The 16,725-nt window shown below is 33.9% G+C and overlaps 1 protein-coding gene and 1 long non-coding RNA gene across 2 annotated transcripts in view; one reads left to right on the top strand and one right to left on the bottom strand.

The window, feature by feature from the left end:
- Positions 1–658: 658 nt before the first annotated feature.
- Positions 659–16,725, top strand: part of LOC117201339 (uncharacterized) — a 76,676-nt gene continuing 60,609 nt past the window's right edge. The window contains exons 1-3 of the long non-coding RNA XR_004483344.2: positions 659–673; positions 2,467–2,498; positions 6,286–6,347. This is a non-coding gene — a long non-coding RNA (uncharacterized LOC117201339). The remainder of the gene's footprint in view (positions 674–2,466; positions 2,499–6,285; positions 6,348–16,725) is intronic.
- The window catches only part of PPP1R3A (protein phosphatase 1 regulatory subunit 3A), a 38,674-nt gene continuing 33,101 nt past the window's right edge, over positions 11,153–16,725 (bottom strand). Inside the window, exon 4 of the mRNA XM_004269876.4 lies at positions 11,153–15,900. Within this exon, the coding sequence (XP_004269924.2) occupies positions 13,522–15,900 (2,379 nt within the window). The 3' untranslated portion in view covers positions 11,153–13,521. The remainder of the gene's footprint in view (positions 15,901–16,725) is intronic.

Below are 16,725 nucleotides of genomic sequence, written 5' to 3'. Positions count from 1 at the left end.
TATATTTAATGTCTGAGATCACTTGACTTGTAAAATACTCATAGTGGCAAAGACAGAAGAAAAAAGAGGAGAGTTGGATGTAAAATGAAAGTGGAAAAGATAAAGCCTAAAAATCCAAAAGCTGAGTTTTCTCTCAGGTTTCTCAGCGAAATTGTTTTCTCTTGCACAGGCCACTTTCAGTTTCCCTGCTACAAGTGTGAGGAATATGAGAAAAATAATGTCAATTACTTCAAATTCATGTACCTGGATTTCATGACAAAAGGGTGTTTGATTCCACCAGTAATTCAGACATATACCTTTCAAGCCCTAGAGAATCCGTGGATCACAATGAAACAAGCGTTTTATCAAGTGTCTAAGATCCCCTAATAATAGGTCATTTCCTTCTCTTTCAAACATAATGATTTTCAAATATAAGCTCTACATGTTTTGCAATCCATAAAAGGACATGTAGTGGTATGATTTATGGATACACCATAAATATTTGAGAAGTTAATTTCACATGTCATCTTTGATCTAATTCTAAATTCTTATTAATTTTAGGATACTCTTAGCACCTGTCAAAGAGAATAAGAGACAACACACTCAACCACTGTCTCTTACTACTGTTAAAATTGGCATTAATCAATTAAGCCTTCTAAACAGATTCTTTCTTTGGAGTAAACTGGGCTATAAGGTAATCCTAAATATACAGTATTGAAACAGAGACAGCCAGTGCACCTAATGTCTTCATATCCCTTTAACATCCTTTTTAGCTTATACACAGGGCTGAATTTCTCTCCCTCCTAATTCTCACTCCTGCCATTTCCTAGGATATGACACATACAAAATTACAATAACTAAAAACATTTGACAATGTGACTCAAGGCATGTTAATTTTTTTAATTAATTTTTATTGGAGTATATTTGCTTTACAGTGTTGTGTTAGTTTCTGCTGTACAGAAGGCATGTTCCTTTTGAAACCATGGATTAAAGTGGTCTCTCCTTTTCATAAATAAACTAAAACCTAAAATGTAACTTTAACAAGCTCCAGACCTAAGGAGAATACAGACATATCATATCCTCCCTACTAAAAATAGCACAAAACAACCAGCTGACTTTGCAATTGACAGAATTTGCAGTATTTCTATTTTCCCCATAGTACAGAAGCCCCCACTTCTGGTAATATTATTAGGCTCCACGTGTGAGGATCAAGAAGCCAGGTGAAGACAATGATGAACAGAGTTGAGACAGGGAGAAATAAACTCAGAGAAGGAGAGAGACAATGAATTTATAAACAAAAATTCTAAAACACATGAAGGAATCAAATACCAAATACAGCTAAAACCAAACCAAGAATTGGCACACTCACTTCAAACTAATGGGATATTCCACTAAAGATTTTAAATATCTACATTTAAGATACTCAAAGTGATAAATGGAGGAATAACTTTTATTTTTTAAATGGGAAGGAATTATTTTTTTATTGAAGTATACTTGATTTACAATATTGTGTTAGTTTCAGGTGTATGGAATTATTTTTTTAAAGAAGAAAAAAATGGCTAGGTATGAAAAAGAACAAATTCTATATATTTAAATAAAAGTCATCGTTATTGAAATGAAAAATAATTCTATATTAAACAAAGTAGAAGAGAGAACTAGTAAATTGGAAAGATAATTCAAGAAATTAAGAATGAAGGACAGAGAACAAGGAGAGAAAAATATAAAATAGAAACTCAAAATGACATGGTAAAAATAAGTCCAAATGTATTAGCTGATCGAAATACCATGAATGGCTCAAACTCCTCTATTAAAGGACAGACTATAGGTTGAATTTTTTTAAATATAGCTATAAGTTTCTGGCAAGAGATATGATAAAGTTATGAGGAAAGCTATGTTATGTCAATATTAATCATGAGAAAACTAGTGCAGCAATATTAATATCTGATGGCATATAATTTAAGATGAATATTAATAAGAATATCATGTATAATAATAAAGGACAAATTCACTAAGAAGTGGTAACAATGAGCTTATTTGCAACTAAGAATTAAGAGTCTTAAATATTTAAAGCAAAACTGACACAATTACAAGAAGAAATGGATAGTTTCATAATATTAGGAGATTTCAAGTAATGGTAGTCAAAGCACACTAAATATTAGAATACAGGTTTTTTTATTAATTAATTTTTATTGGAGTATAGTTGATTTACAGTGTTGTGTTAGTTTCTGCTGAACAGCAAAGTGAATCTGTTATACATATACATTTATCCACTCTTTTTTAGATTCTATTCCCATTTAGATCGTTACAGAGTATTGAGTAGAATTCCCTGTGCTATAAAGTAGGTTCTTATTAGTTATCTATTTTATATATATAGTAGTGTGTATATGTCAATCCCAATCTCCCAATTTATCCCTCCCCGCCTTTTCCCCCTTGGTAACCATAAGTTTGTTTTCTACATCTGTGACTCTATTTCTGTTTTGTAAATAGGTTAAATGAATGTATTTTTATAGATTCCACAGGTAAGCAGTATCATATGATATTTGTCTCTCTCTGTCTAACTTACTTCACTCAGTATGACAATTTCTAGGTTCATCCATGTCACTGCAAATGGAATTATTTCATTCTTTTTATGGCTGAGTAATATTCCATCATATATATGTACCACATCTTCTTTATCCATTCCTGTCGATGGACATTTAGTTTGCTTCCATGTCCTGGCTATTGTAAATAATGCTACAATGAACATTGGGGTACATGTATCTTTTCAAATTATGGTTTTCTCTGGATATATGCCCAGGAGTGGGATTGTTGGATCATATGGTAGCTCTATTTTTAGGTTTTTGTGGAAACTCCATACTGTTCTCCATAGTGGCTGTACCAATTTACATTCCCACTAACAGTGCAGGAGGGTTCCCTTTCTCCACACCCTCTCCGGCATTTATTGTTTGTAGATATTTTGATGATGGCCATTCTGACTGATGTGAGGTGATACCTCATTGTAGTTTTGATTTACATTTCTTTAATAATTAGTGATGTTGAGTAGCTTTTCATGTGCCTGTTGTCCATCTATATGTCCTTTTTGGAGAAATGTCTATTTAGGTCTTCCGCCCATTTTTGGATTGGGTTGTTTGTTTTTTTGATATTGAGCTGCATGAGCTGTTTGTATATTTTGTAGATTAATCCCTTGTCAGTTGCTTGATTTGCAAATATTTTCTCCCATTCTGTGGGTTGTCTTTTCATTCTGTTTATGGTTTCCTTTGCTGTGCAAAAGCTTTTACTTTTTGTTAGGTCCCATTTGTTTATTTTTGTTTTTATTTCCATTTCTCTAGGAGGTGGGTCAAAAAGGATCTTGCTGTGATTTATGTCAAAGAGTGTTCTTCCTTCGTTTTCCTCTAAGAGTTTTATAGTGTCCAGTCTTACATTTAGGTCTTTAATCCATTTTGAGTTTATTTTTGTGTATGGTGTTAGGGAGTGTTCTAATTTCATTCTTTTACATGGAGCTGTCTAGTTTTCCCAGCACCACTTATTGAAGAGACTGTCTTTCCTCCATTGTATATTCTTGCCTCCTTTGCCATAGAGTAGGTGACCACAGGTGCGTGGGATTACCTCTGGACTTAGAATATAGTTTTGAACAACAGACTTATGAAGCATGACCTGATAAATACATAAAGAAATCTGTACCCCCCAAAAGAATGAATACATAGAATAATAATTACATTGACAGTGCAGTGGATCACAAAGGAAGTATTATCACATTTCAAATAATTGGCAGTCAACCACATTCTATGACAATAGTCTAATGTAATTTGTACCAATTATTAAAGATCATAAAAAATTAAATGTCCTGTTAAATAACTCATGTGTTAAATTACAGTGGGAATTATAGAGGGAAACAGGAAATAAAGGGGAATAAAAATGTTTAAAATGTTATATATATGTATTCACACATATATTTTTGAGTTACAGGTAATTATCTCAAAATCAATTCAATGTAGTTAAAAATATTTGGTTTATTTTATAGTATTATATGAACTTTTTTAAGGGAAAGGATTAAAAATAAATAAGACATACATTTACCTCAAGAAGACAAGAAAAAGAAAATAGAAGCAAGTGAATTAAAAATAATACCAACTAGTTATATTAATGATAGAATTTGGCAAGATGCATAAAAGAACATACAAAAATCAATACTGTTCTTATACATTATTGGCATAATGACCAAAATATCAAACTAATAACTAGTAGGACTAATGAGAAACTTTGGCAAAATAGTTGAATAAGTGACAAATAAAAATCAAGTGTTACGAAATATCAATAATTTCCCTAAAGAAAATATAATAGGAAAAAGTGATTCATTCAAAATAGTAACAAAATCCATGAGGTACTTAGGAGTATATCTGATAGTAAATATGCAATGTATTCATGGAGAATATTATAAATCATAATTGAAGGAACAAAAAATGAATAAGAAATATACTATTCTCATGGGTGGAAAGACTCAATATTTTAAATGTCAGTTCTCCTCAAATTAATGTACACATTCAGTAAAATTCCATTAAAAATCAAGTTTTTTCATGAAACTTGGTAAGCTGATCCTACAATTAATATGGAACAGCAAGGGGCCAAGAGTTACAGAGTTTTAAAGAAAAATGTATAGGAACTTGCCTCACCTAATATCAAGATCTACTATAAATCTACAGAAATTTGGGCCATGTAGATCTACAAAAGGAAAAAGAGGAGCAGAAATATATCCATAAATAATATGACAATTGGCACGTTAGAGATACACATTACAAATTCCATATTCCCACCTACCCTTCGAGAACCTACAAACATTTCCGTTACAGTGAGTCCCTCTATCACCCTGTGCCTCCAGTTACGGGGAAACAATGGATTGCATGTAGAACGAACAACTGTATAAATTTCTGTCTTCTAAGAGTTTAGAACTGAGATCCAGGTATCTCTAAGCAGTTAACCTTTGGACATATATAATCAGGATGCAAGATTGCCATTGGAAAATTCTACTTCAGGGACCATGCATCTTGAAGAGTAAGTTGAAAGAGAAAATCCACTGGCAAAAAACAGAAAAATAAAGTAGACTAAGAAAAGGGAAAAAAAGATGGGAAAACAGGAAAGTCGGGAGAGATTCCATTTCTGATGGCTTTTCATGACCCGGCTTCTGTCCCTACTGATGCCTGTTTTCACATCTAGCCCTGGGGTAGTGGTCTTGTTTCCTTAAGATATGTTTTTTTTCTGTGTGTTTTGTCTTGTTTTGCTTAAACTACTTTGAAAGGTTTTGGTTATTTCCAACCAAAGGGCTTTGAGTAATGCACATTGACTATTATCAAAATTCCCTTGTCCCTAACAATTAAAAATGATAATATGCAACTTTATAAAATATCATGAGCTCTACACCTTCAGTGATAGAACAGCTTTATAGGTACATAAAAGTGACCCCAGTGACATTTTTTAAATGAACAAAGAGTACATAGAGAAAGACCACTATTTAAAAACTGTTCTTCTACACTCTGTAAGTGTAAGGCTGGGTTGAAGTCACCAGAGGCACAACACTTTTAGGGCAATTATGCTAGCCTTTTGCCATTCATTCAGTATGAACATATTTTGTGGTCTTAAATTATGGTAGTAGTTCTTTGGATAAGGTTCCAGTGCACATATCCCTTAAGCAGAAGTGAAGGGAATGCTGATCCATCGTCATTCACAGTGTCAGCACAGCACACCTGTGTGAAGTGAGGCCAAAGGTAATGGTTATTGCAAAGGCCAAAACTAGATGGAGTGACACTGGTTCTGCCTTAAAATGTCCTTGTCTCTTATTGAAATCTTGGGTCATTTGTTTATATTTTAATTTATTTTTGCTACTGAAATACTATTAGCTTGTCTCATGATTGTTAAATGCCAGTAATATGTAGCTTAATTTCCAAAAATATTTGTTTCTCTTACAAATGATGAGCAGCATGTACACTCATAATACAGCTTCCAGAAACATAACACCATTATAATTTTGAGTAACACACAGTGGCTTCCACAACTTTTGCTAAAGTTTCTTCCATGTTGTTCCACTTTGACTATCCTGGATGATGGAAGTATCATGTCCTGTGCCCTCTGAATAGACTATAGGCTATAGTATCAGGTTCCACAAAGTTACGGTTATCAGGTGTCAGTAATGTAAATGACTTCTTTCTAATGGATTTTGACCAGCACATTCTTTACAAAATGTCCCTACTTTTTAAAAAAATCATTGCCCTCTGCAATACTGAATCTGCAAAAATGTTGCTCTTCTTTACTTAGGCTGACCAGGGACTGGTACATCTGAGCTATATTCTACAACCCTAAGGACAAGAATTCTGCCGGTAGGTTATAGATGGCATTCATATTGGAAGTTTCCCCTTTTATTCTTGTGACACAGAGTGATATACACCTGCTGGCTAAAATATTTTCTTGGACTTTTAGGCTGACCTTAGCATTTTTCATCCAAATCATTTTACTTTTGAAAGTGAAAGGAGTACTATTAATAATTACACTGGGACATCAGGCATAAATAAATACTATACCAGTCACATCAAGATGTATTCTCATTGTAGTTATTATGTCTGTAAAACGCCAGTTGTAATGAGGCATTTGGAGGGTTTTATTCTGATTTCCTTGATACCTAAAATTATTATGCTAAAAAGATGGCACATTTATGAAATATAAGAAGCAAAGTGCTTACAGGAGCAAACATTCCTTTCTTTGTGCCACTTCTGTGCTTAGATCTTACCTCTATTGTTGAACTGGTCACAAGATATTGCAATTACTGGTCTCTAACTCCTTCGCTATACTCAAGCTAGGCAAGATTTGGGACTAGTGCAATGTTTGTGCCCTGGAAGGAAGTCAAAGTGTATTTTTTGAGGTCATTTGAATAAATTGAAAAGAACAGAATACTTTTCGGAGCTTTTTTTTTTTAGGAGCATTAATAAAGATAGGATTATCTGTGCAAGATATAGTGGTATACTCATATCTCATAGTATGTAATTTACTTATATATTAGTATAGCACCATGCAGCATGCTAACATATAACTGCAATTTGTAAGATAACTTAGTATATCTGAACTGAAGGAACAACATGGTACAGAGTTTAAGAGGCTCAGCTCTGGGGAAAGACTGGTGGAGTCTGAATCTAGACTAGCATGTGACCTTGGGAAAACCAGCCTTTGTGCATCTATCTGTAAAATGGGAAAGTAATAACACTTCTCTCATGAAGTCATAAAACATAAATGAGTTTTTCACATAAAGAGTTTAAAACAGTGCCCAATTATTGTAAACACTCAGAAGTTGGCAATTATGTTTTTATAACAATAATAATTATTACAACTACTATTATTATTATTAAAGGTTGAACCTCACATGCATAGATCAATAAAGATACAGATGTAGCTGTTATACTCAAAGATTCAGGCTGCAGCTGGTTTCCTTACTTATTCACATAATGAAAAATCAACATGTTGCGCTTAAATATTAATTTAAGCGTGGGAGTAAGATCATGTAGGCCAAAGAATTTATATGGGAGAAGACAACTGACTTAAATTGAAGTCTATATGCCTGATCCCAAATATTAAAGACTATGAAATAAATATGAAGGACATTTATAATCTCTTATCTCATTTTCCTTTCCAACTTTCAAAGTGTAGAAATGTATTTAAAATATACCCACTCATATCTGTGAAGGTAGGAAATAAATTATCCTTTCTTTAACCTTTATTCTCTTTCTTAGGCAGGACTGAGAAGTGAGAAACACAGGGAAAGTTTATGTGCATAATAAAAAATGACAATTGAATTTTCCCAAAGATTTATGGGTTAACTGGGAAGAGACACTTAATGTGTAGTAACAAAATATCAATATCATTTGTAGAATGTATGTGTAAAAATGATTTACATGTGTGATATATGTAATACCCCACACTAAAAATACCCCACACTAAAAAATTTTATAAACTGTACATTAAAACCTACATAGAATTAATTATTAAAAGTAGGTTATGGGTTATTTAAGTGTTTACAAAGAGAATTTCTAACCTCGTATAGTGATTTTTAAACTTTCTCTCTGCTATTATGTTTTATAGAGTGTGTCTTTAGGAAATTTTAAATGTTTCCACTCAGAACCAACTCAACCGATGCATGATACTGATGAATTCTACAATAGACTAGACATGTATCTGGCTTTTCTTTAAGTCTTAAGAGACTAATTGCTAATGGTCTTAAGCTGTTATATGGCATGCTACTACATCTCTAGGCCATATACTGCTTTCGTTTAGACTCTGCCCCCCAAACAGGCTATCTTTGTGTTATCATTTTAATTTCATATCTAAATATGATAGAATGAATCTCTTCAAAGAAAGGATAAACCGTTTATATATTACATTATATATATTTCACTATGCATAGTATTAGTAGACTGTTTACTGCCATATTGTCATTTATCAGATCTTGGAATACATGTATGTATGTGTGTGCCTTTGTGTGTATGTGTGCATGTATATGTGTGTGTGTTTCAGTATATATAGGCTAATCAGGCAAATGTTTCCTTTTTAAAAATCCACTTACTATTTTTGCTAGTTGTTCTGTTTGCTTATCCTAAAAGTTGACATGCAGAACAGGTGTGAAATTCAGAGATCAGCCATTTTCAAAGGGCATGGCAGCAGTTGGGAAGATTGAGTTTCTTACACTTTATATCTTGTGATGTTTGTTGGTTTTTAATCTACTAAGCTTCTTTATCTGAAGACATGCCTTGTTCTCTTAATTTTCACATTAGCCAGCAAATTAAGTTATGCGTTATTATTCTTTTAATATATAATCTGTATAGTATTTCCCATGAAATAGAATGAAGGGAATGTTGCCTGTGCTAGGAAGAATTAATATATATAGAAAGCTAATTTAATTGTTAAGAAGAATGGAGAGGAAGGATTTTTTTCTTTCTTTCCCACATCCCAGATCCACTGCACCACTCTGTCTTGTAGCTACATTCTCTTTGCCTTTTTCTACATTGTCTTTGGTAGTTTATGAAAACATTCCAGCTTTGCTTTGATTAAGTTTATTCATTTTAAAATCAGACCTCAAAGTATCCTGTCCACGTTTCAGGGACAGCATAGGAAGGAGACATCACTGCAATTCAATTCTATCCACAAGTATTGACTGAGGATTCCTATAAACTAGACCTTGTGAGGTGATTGGAGGGAAGAAGCCACATTCCTGTCTTGAACAAGCAGATGGTCCAGTTAGTATAATCAGTCAAATACCTAGCACATGCAAGATGGTTAGTGTCATAAGAGACCTGAAAACGAAGAGATCCCACCAACAGAAATATTAGGAGACTTCAAAAGGATGGGGACTAAAACAGTACATAGAAAAATGTACAGAGTTGGGTAGGAAGAGAGGAGGAAAGATAACTGAAAGTGATTTCTAGACAGAGGGGCGTACACGAGCAGTCACAGAGGAATGGATGAGCATGGCATGTTCTAGGGACAGCGTGACTTGCTTAACTGACAGAGGACTTGAAGCAAAGAGCAGTGGGAATTAGGGCTGCGTGGTTCAGATGGGGTGATAAGAAGGACGATGCACTGATTCCAACCAAGACCAGAAACTTAATTAGGCATTGAAATATGCTGCAAAATCAGATCTTTGCATCGTCTCAGACAAATAAAAGTGATTTCTTGGTGATCCACTATTGATTTACCCATGATACTCTTTACTTTACTATTATGAATACAAAGAGCTGAATATATTAAGAAAAGACTTAGGGAATTTTTCCTTAAATTTTCACATACTACATTGTTTCATATTTGATGAATGAAGGTAGTATGTATGTATCTAACAAATATAGAAATGACACAAAATAAAAATGCTGAACTTTTTAAAGAGTTGTTTGTTTAATAAGGTTTTAACACACTGTAATAATATTTCTTATAAAACATGTTCAAACTAGGCTGAAATTCTAGTGAAAATTTGATTAGCTATTTAAAGAGGTTTGGGTAAAATTATGGAAATGTATTAATGACTGAATCTATTTTTAAAAGATGAAAAGTAACTTATGTTGCCATGAGTTTTATTATGAATTATTTCTGAAAGTAGAAAAAAATTAAGTAGAAAAAAATTAAGCAAATTAATTTAATCCAATAAATAAAAGTAACTTTTTTAGTTGTTCTCTTTATGTAGGAGTACAACTGTGGAGATGCTGGAGGAGCATGGCCTGTCATAGTCCTTTCATACCTTGTTTCAGAATCAGAGTCAGTCCTATTCCTCAGTTCCATGGAATTGGCTAAGACAGGACTTAAATTAACAAACCACGATCTTTATTGCATCGTTCAATTTCTGTATTCACTCAGTGAAATTTTAAAAAGTCAGAGATCATGACATCAGAAATCAGTAGATGTACTGGCTCTGGGGATGACAGCTTTCCTACCTGCATCTTTACTAGTTTTCCTGCTAGTTTTTTGTTTTGCTTTGTTTGCTTTTTTGCAAAAATTTATATGTAAAAATTGAGACTAATAAAGAAGACAACAGGTCTAGTGAGATAAAATAATATTCATGACTGAAAAAAATTATTAAGAAAGTATCATGAATGCTATTTGGGAAAAATACTTATTTCCCCAAATTTGGTCTGTATATTTTTAAGTTTTCCATTTAACCAGAAGACTGGTTTAAGATGACAAAAGATGATCCTGTTTCTCTCACAAAATGGTGCAGAATATATATATATTCTTTGAAAAAATTCACTATCAAAATATTGGAACTCAGCAGGGAAACACAATTGCATTAAGCCAATGTTCTTGAATATTGAGAGGTGAATGTCATCTCATTGACCTATTTACTCTTACATTGAAAAATCTGTTGAGATATTGGTGGCTTATACAGATGTGATTTTTTGAGATAGTTGATTTTACTACCTACACTTGCTTGACTCATCAATTAATTTTTAGAACTTTGTTTCTAATAGTCAGAAGCCCAGCAAGATAAAAAGATGATGGTTATTACATCACATTTCTTACCCACTATAGAAGCAGATGTACAATATACTTCTTTTTGTTTATTCTTATGCCACACCCTTTTGGCCCTTAACCAATACTTGAGGGGACACGATGAAGGCAGCTTTGCTTATAAAGTTGACCCTTGTCATGATGATTCACAGTCAAATCTTTATTAACCAGGGGCTGCCAGTTCTTCCTGAGATCCACTTTTCTTGTTCAACATAGTGATGTGACCAAAACAGGTTGCAAAAATCTACCTCTCCATCTGGCAATAGTTTCATAGCTCTTATGACTTTATTTCTAATTCTTCATAAGTAATGTTTGGAAAGTCAGTTAAATCACCAATTATTTCTTCTTTGCCTGCAGAAAAGTACACAATGGAGTATTTTAAATCCTTTGAAACTTCTATTGTCACATTACAAATATGCATGAGAAGGTATAGTAAGTTAATGTTACCAAAAGTCAAATAAAAGAGATAAAAAAAGGTACATTCTTTTATGTATAAGGGAACAATTACACTTTGTGCACCTGTGTTCATAAAGTAATATAGTGTTCTTTGCATTAATAAGATATGGCATATTGACTGAAACTCTTAAAGGTAGAATGCAAAAACCAAGCCATTAGGAACTGAAGAAATGCTAACCCTAACTTCGTAGTAATCTAGACCTGTCAACAAAATTATCAAGATAGCAATTTTAGAGATAATATTCTAGGTACAGCCTACAGTATCCCACTTGTATTAAATGAAAATATGCTCTCTCAAACAATCAAATATTTGCCCTAAATTCTACTTCAGGATGTTTGTATTTGTTCAACTAAAAAGTTAAAGTCAAGCATTCAATTTCAATGGGACTTAAGACAAGCATGCAATTAGGGGATTTGGAAATAGTTGTGTACCTAATGAAAATTAAGGAAATCATTTACTACCACATGAAAGTCAGTTTAAATGCTTCATTCTCATGTTGTCTTCCCATGCATGCATGTTTCTTAGGAGTGTAGGATAATATATACAAGTGTTAGTCATTGAATTTACCTTTACAGGTTAATAAATAGATTACTTTTTCTCTCTGAAGATCAATGTTATATTCTCCATAAAAGAAGTTCCTGTTAAAAAGAAATCACCCAAGTGGCTCCCTCAATGTGACTTTCTCCCATATTTCTGGCCAAGTCAAAAGCATGAAAATACATATCGATGCCTCCTTCCTGAGGACTAGCCATTCAGGGTATCAAAGGAAGTGCTCTGCCATAGAACAGAGCACAAGGTTTTGCATATATTAGTCATTCAATAAATAGTTGTTGAAATCAATTGTGTAAGATTATTTGCATTACCACTATGTGGCTAAAATGATTACTTAGCCATAGATAATAACAGTAACTGAAGCCACTGCTGTACTGGATATTCATTTCTCTCTCAGTAGATCTCCATATCTACCTATTTGTCTCCTTAAAAATTTGAGTTGTCATTTAACAACCTGATAGCTATATAATAAATATCACCAATGATTAGTTGTTTGTTCTCTAAATGCACCTTGGGGAATAATTTATTGTTTTATAATGAGAAAAGTTAAAAATTTGTTTGAAGACAAAAAATACTACCAAGTAAAATAGTTCATTAGGAAATCTTTTTTTAATTATTGTTATCATTTAATGCTTTATGCTTTATAGGTACAAATTCATTCTGAAGCAATGCTTCTGGAACTTTTAATTTAAATTTCCAACTGAATAATAGTTGGCATCAAAATTGTTCAGCTGTGTTATACAGTCTGTAAAGGAGAAAAATATTGCTTAAAGACAGGCCATCCCCCAAATTTTGTAGAACTGAAAGATCATCTCTTGATTGTTTCAGTCTTTGTCAAATTTGGGTTACGAATGCCCTGACTTTGTAGGTATGCAGGATATAAAACATGTGTATGTGTATTAAGTGTTATTCAAGTGCATAATGTGTTTCTTCAGGTTAAATCTACACATTTCAATATGCATGGGTGTTGTTCTTAAAAATATGTAATCAAAGTTGAAAGATTCGATTTATCAAACTGTGCTGATAAATGATAGAATGGTAAATGCAAATTTCATGGTCAGTATTAAAAGACAAAAAAAAAGTCCTCTGCCATTGTCCATGTTTTATCTATTTTTAGAAACAGTAGAGGGAAAAATACACTCAGGAAAAAAAAAATGAAGCTTTACTGCAAAAGAAATGAATGCAAGAAATGGCACTTTAAGTAGTGAAGAGACATGAAGCATTGAAACTTCATAGCCTGCTAAGGAGCAACAGCTGTACCTAATTTCAACTTGACGTGCTTCAGATCTCATATTCATATAGGTATTTAATGATCCAAACATAATGGTCCTATATAGAATAATTACTTATATGAAGGAGCAAACTTCATACGCATTCCTTTCTAAATGATCCTTCAAGAGAAAAACTGCGCTGGCTCTTTGAACAACGAATAGTCTCTTTAACCAATCCAAATGTTTGGGGCTAAATAGCTTATCTTTTAAGAGAGAATAATAATAGTGCTGAGGTTACTTCTTTTTGACAGACTCTTTCTGTCTTCCCCCTTCCCAGCACAGCCAGTACAATGAAAAAACGTAGAATGCCAAGCCGGTCATTAAGTCATACTGATAGATGGTTACAAGAAATATCAGAAACAAAAGGAAATAAGGTATTTTAGAGTTGGTGTATTTCGAAAGCAGAGATTCCCTTTGAGCTTGACTTTCCTGGGCAGGGAGATTGTCAGAATCAGGGCTCTCAGATTCCTTGTCTCCTGAAGAGCACAGTGATTGTCCAGAGTTTATTAATCCTTCTTTTTCATTCCTTGCCTCTTCCATGTTCTCAAAAGCTTCACTGAGTAAAATTGTTGGCCCTAGAGATTTCTCCACACTGCATTCTCCTTGTTGGACAATCTGGCCTATACATCTTTCCCTCCTACTACCTGATGTCACTATTCTTGAACTTTTGGAAACTTCTTCAGGTGTAGATGCAGGATGATGGTGATTCTCAGCACCCTGGATTTCACTTGTTGGATTACAATTATATTTTGATTTAGAAGAAATAGATTGGAGAGTTTTGGGAGTAATTGCATTCTCTATAGCAGTGGCCTGTTCATGAGATGGCAGTGAAGTTTTAACATGGTGATTAGAAATGTGAGAGCCATTCTGAGAAGCTCTATTAGTGTCTGAGTTTAAAGCAGAATGAATAATGGCATCTATATTCGTTTTCTTTGATAATTCTTGGATCTGCCCGTGATCTCTATTTTCTGGAAATATTTTTTCGTCTGTTGGTAACATTCCCAAATGTAAATCTAGTTTTGAGGCTGCTTTTTGATAGTCTGTAATGACCTGTGAGGATTCTTCTACAGATGTTGTATTTCCAATGACACATTTCTTCCTGTCATGTGTCTCCCCAGGATTGTAAATAGATATGGTTTCTTCCTTCTCCATTTCACCTACATGTACATTACAAATACCTAAACATGATTCCTTTTCAAAATCATTGTCATAGATTATACCTACTGTATCTCGTTGACAAAGGGTATCATGTGAATCATCATTTCTCCCTTCATGTGGATCAAACGCTGTTTCCTTTACCTCGATGGGCCTGTCACTTCGTGCTGTCTCTTGAGGTAGCTTAGCAATTATTGCTTTTTCTCTAGCAGACATGCTTTCTAGAGTACTTTCTGATGTTGTCTTAATTATATAAGCTGTACCTGCTTCTGCTTTCTCAGTAATACCATGATCAGCTAGAGAAGACAGTTCACAGCTCGCTGTTTCTTGGCAGGTAAACAATTCTTCTGTAGGATTAGCTTTCAAATTCCTTGTATTATCTCTTTTTTCCCACATGTCTCCACAATCTGCTTGTTCTTTGGTCTGCTCTGTTATATTTGTCTTACTCTCTCTTGCTCTTCCCTGACTTTCCAGAACATTCCAACTTTGTTTATGCTGGTTGTTCTTATTTTGATCTTCGGGATTAATCCAAGCTGATTTTTCTTCTTTAACTTGGAAAAGATACTCATTCCTCAAAACATTTCTATTTCTTGGTAAACAAGCTTGACCAGGCATCCCTCCTAAAATAGTGCCTTCACTAGTCGAGAGGTCAAGGTCTGAGGTTGTTAACACATCTTCCTCCCAGCTTAGATTTGTCCTCGGTGAATGAAATATATCTGCTCTGATTGACTGGTCATGAATTGGGGTATCCTTACTCGGCAGAGCAGTTAGGTCTCTGTTACTGGCTCCCATCCCTTCCACACTTATTTCAGAGTGGCTCATCTTCCTTTCTTGGTCATGTAAGATTGACTGTAAATCTTTGCTGTGTTTTTCATTAACACCTAAACATATTCTTTGCCCCTCCTCATTCTTACCATTGCCATAAGCTTTCTTGGAAGATCCTTTTTCTATAGACTCTTCTGAATGGAAATCCAAACGGAAATCACTTCTTAAACATTCCCAATCTTTTACTTCAGTTTGTTTAGCTTCTCCTTCAAGTTTTTGATTAAGGTTGTCTGCCATTAGTTGATCTGCAGAGGGACAAGATATTTGCACTCTGCCTCTCCCTTGGGCTGGATTAGCATTATTATCCAGTACTTCTTTGCTACCAATATGTACTTGCACTAATTCATCACTACTAGTATTTCCCAATGATGGCTTGATTTCTCCCATATCTGAAGTAATTTCCTCTGAAGGTTGATAACTACACTTATTTCCTGAGGAATATTTTTCATTGTGGTAAAACTCTCCCTTTAAGGATCTTTCTGCTGATGAACTTGAAGACAAAGGCCTGTTAAACAAGTCAGTGTATACTTCATCATGGATTTGCTTCTTCTGTAACCCCTCAGCTTTATTTGGAAAATTGACTGTATTCTTTTCATCTCTGGAAGCAGTACTTCTTATTAAATGTTGATTTATCTTAAGGGATAAAAACACAAAAAATAATGATCAAATGATTTTAAATATACAAAGCAAATTAGATAGGTTTCATTAACTTGGCTAGTAATTATCTGGTATATATCCTTGATTCATTTTATTTGTGGGTTTTGCACAGATTGTGGAAGCTGGATGTTTTGGGGGGATCCATGTAGGCTATGACTTCGGAATGAGATTAATCAGAAAAGGGGCCAAAATTAATCACTCTCTTTCCTAGCTTCCAAATATCACATTGTATTATTCAACTATTCTTGCTTGTCATTGCACTTTCTCCTCACTTAGGATATACACATTGATAGCTCCATGCTAATCAATTAGAGAGCAGCTTCCTAGATGCCCCTTCCTGCATTTACACTTGCTGTAGGTGCCCCTATTACAGTTTCTCTTATTAATATGTTTTCTGCAAAGCCTCTGCAAACTATTAATAGCAAAACGTCACTCAAAGAAAAGTGAGGGAGTTAATGTCTCTGCAAATTCTGTTTTAATGACCCTCTGCCAACTGGTGCTCAAATGTATTTGAGCTCTTCAGTGATGCCAACTGTCAGGATTTAACAGTGAGATGCCTGTGTTTTTTTTTTTTCCTCATAACTGACATTTGCATGATCTCAATAATTATATGCAAATCTTACGTTTTCCCCTTCTTCTCACATAAGGCTCATGTTACTTGTCAACTGCACAGCTGTCTTGTAAGCCAATGCCTGTGGGTTCCAAAGATTTGGTTGTATTTCCATCTATTATAGAGCTTCATTGTTTTATGCATTAACATCAGCATGGAGCAAATTAGCATCTAAATTACAGCTCCCTATT

This window comes from Orcinus orca, chromosome 9, assembly GCF_937001465.1.
Source record: "Orcinus orca chromosome 9, mOrcOrc1.1, whole genome shotgun sequence".
NCBI lineage: Eukaryota > Metazoa > Chordata > Mammalia > Artiodactyla > Delphinidae > Orcinus > Orcinus orca.
This window is presented reverse-complemented; position numbering and strand designations above follow the sequence as displayed.